This window comes from Sphaeroforma arctica (assembly GCF_001186125.1).
Source record: "Sphaeroforma arctica JP610 unplaced genomic scaffold supercont1.8848, whole genome shotgun sequence".
In the NCBI taxonomy this organism is placed as follows: Eukaryota; class Ichthyosporea; order Ichthyophonida; genus Sphaeroforma; species Sphaeroforma arctica.
The window spans coordinates 1-1,170 of record NW_014031710.1 but is presented as its reverse complement, the minus strand read 5'-3'; the positions used below and the strand labels follow the sequence as shown (position 1 = coordinate 1,170).

The 1,170-nt window shown below is 38.8% G+C and overlaps 1 protein-coding gene across 1 annotated transcript; it reads right to left on the bottom strand.

Annotated features, from left to right (window-relative positions):
• Nucleotides 1-678: 678 nt before the first annotated feature.
• SARC_16770 (hypothetical protein) lies at nucleotides 679-855 on the bottom strand (the record flags this gene model as incomplete). The annotated part of the gene is made up of 1 exon (XM_014289125.1): nucleotides 679-855. A coding segment is annotated over one exon (177 nt), but the record flags the coding sequence as incomplete, so codon positions are not given.
• Nucleotides 856-1,170: the final 315 nt, after the last annotated feature.

Sequence of the window (1,170 nt, the reverse complement as noted above, 5' to 3'; positions counted from 1 at the left end):
TATATGTGTGTGTGTGTGTGTGTGTGTATGAATATATATATATATATATGTGTGTGTGTACCTGAAGCGCACGCTGTCAGCGTGCTACCAAGCAAGACGTGTGTGTAGACGTGTGTGTGGATAGATGCCGTTTTACTACGAACTTCATATGGGAACAGGTTACTGCGTACTGTGTATTACGCATATATGGCTCTTAATTGTGCAAGTAGCTATATATCTATGAGTACATGACACTGTTTAGTTACATGTGGGTCTGTATCCTGTATATGTGTATGTGTGTGATAAGTATCTATCTGTTTACCTATTTATATGCAAGTATTTATCTATTTTTCTGTAGGTACATATGTATGTGTAACCATGTCTTAGGATTTATAGCACAATGTATGCCGTACCCGTTGTTTATCGCAAACGTAGTATTTAAACATGAGTTTACAATGTTTGACTCATAACACAGGGACTCGCTACAGCAGTTGTTGCAAAAGGCAGTTCGGTACTGTCCGAAGGCTGAGGTGTTGTGGCTGATGGGCGCAAAACAGCAGTGGCTAGCGGTATGACATGTTTTACTTATGTATACATATATATATGTATGTGTGTGTTTGTGTGTGTGTGTTGTATATATATATATGTGTGTGTGTATGTATGTATGTATATATATACCAACACCACCAGGCCGCTTACCAGAGATTCGGATGAGAACGGGGGGTCTCCACACATCATTTCATAAGCGACTATTCCCACAGCCCACCAGTCACATTCCTTGCCGTAGTAACCTTTGCCACCCTGACTATCGAGCACTTCGGGTGACACATAGTCCGGTGTACCTACGGCTGTGTCGGAATAGATCTTACTGTACATAGAAATAGGTAGGTATATATGCAGTGTTCTATTTTTAGACGGTTCAATCTTGTATATCATCGTTTGGTGTGCCAACTTCAGCATAGAAGATGAAAACTGGACTGTTTCGTAGTGTCATCATCCTGTCCAATAGTATGAGGATCTAGGATTTAAGCCCTAAACTCAATTGATTAATACAAGCATGTGCGTTTACCGAACAATACAAGTCACCACATACACACACACACACACACACACACACACACACACACACAACAATATATATATATATATATATATATAATATATATATATATATATAATATATACTACTAC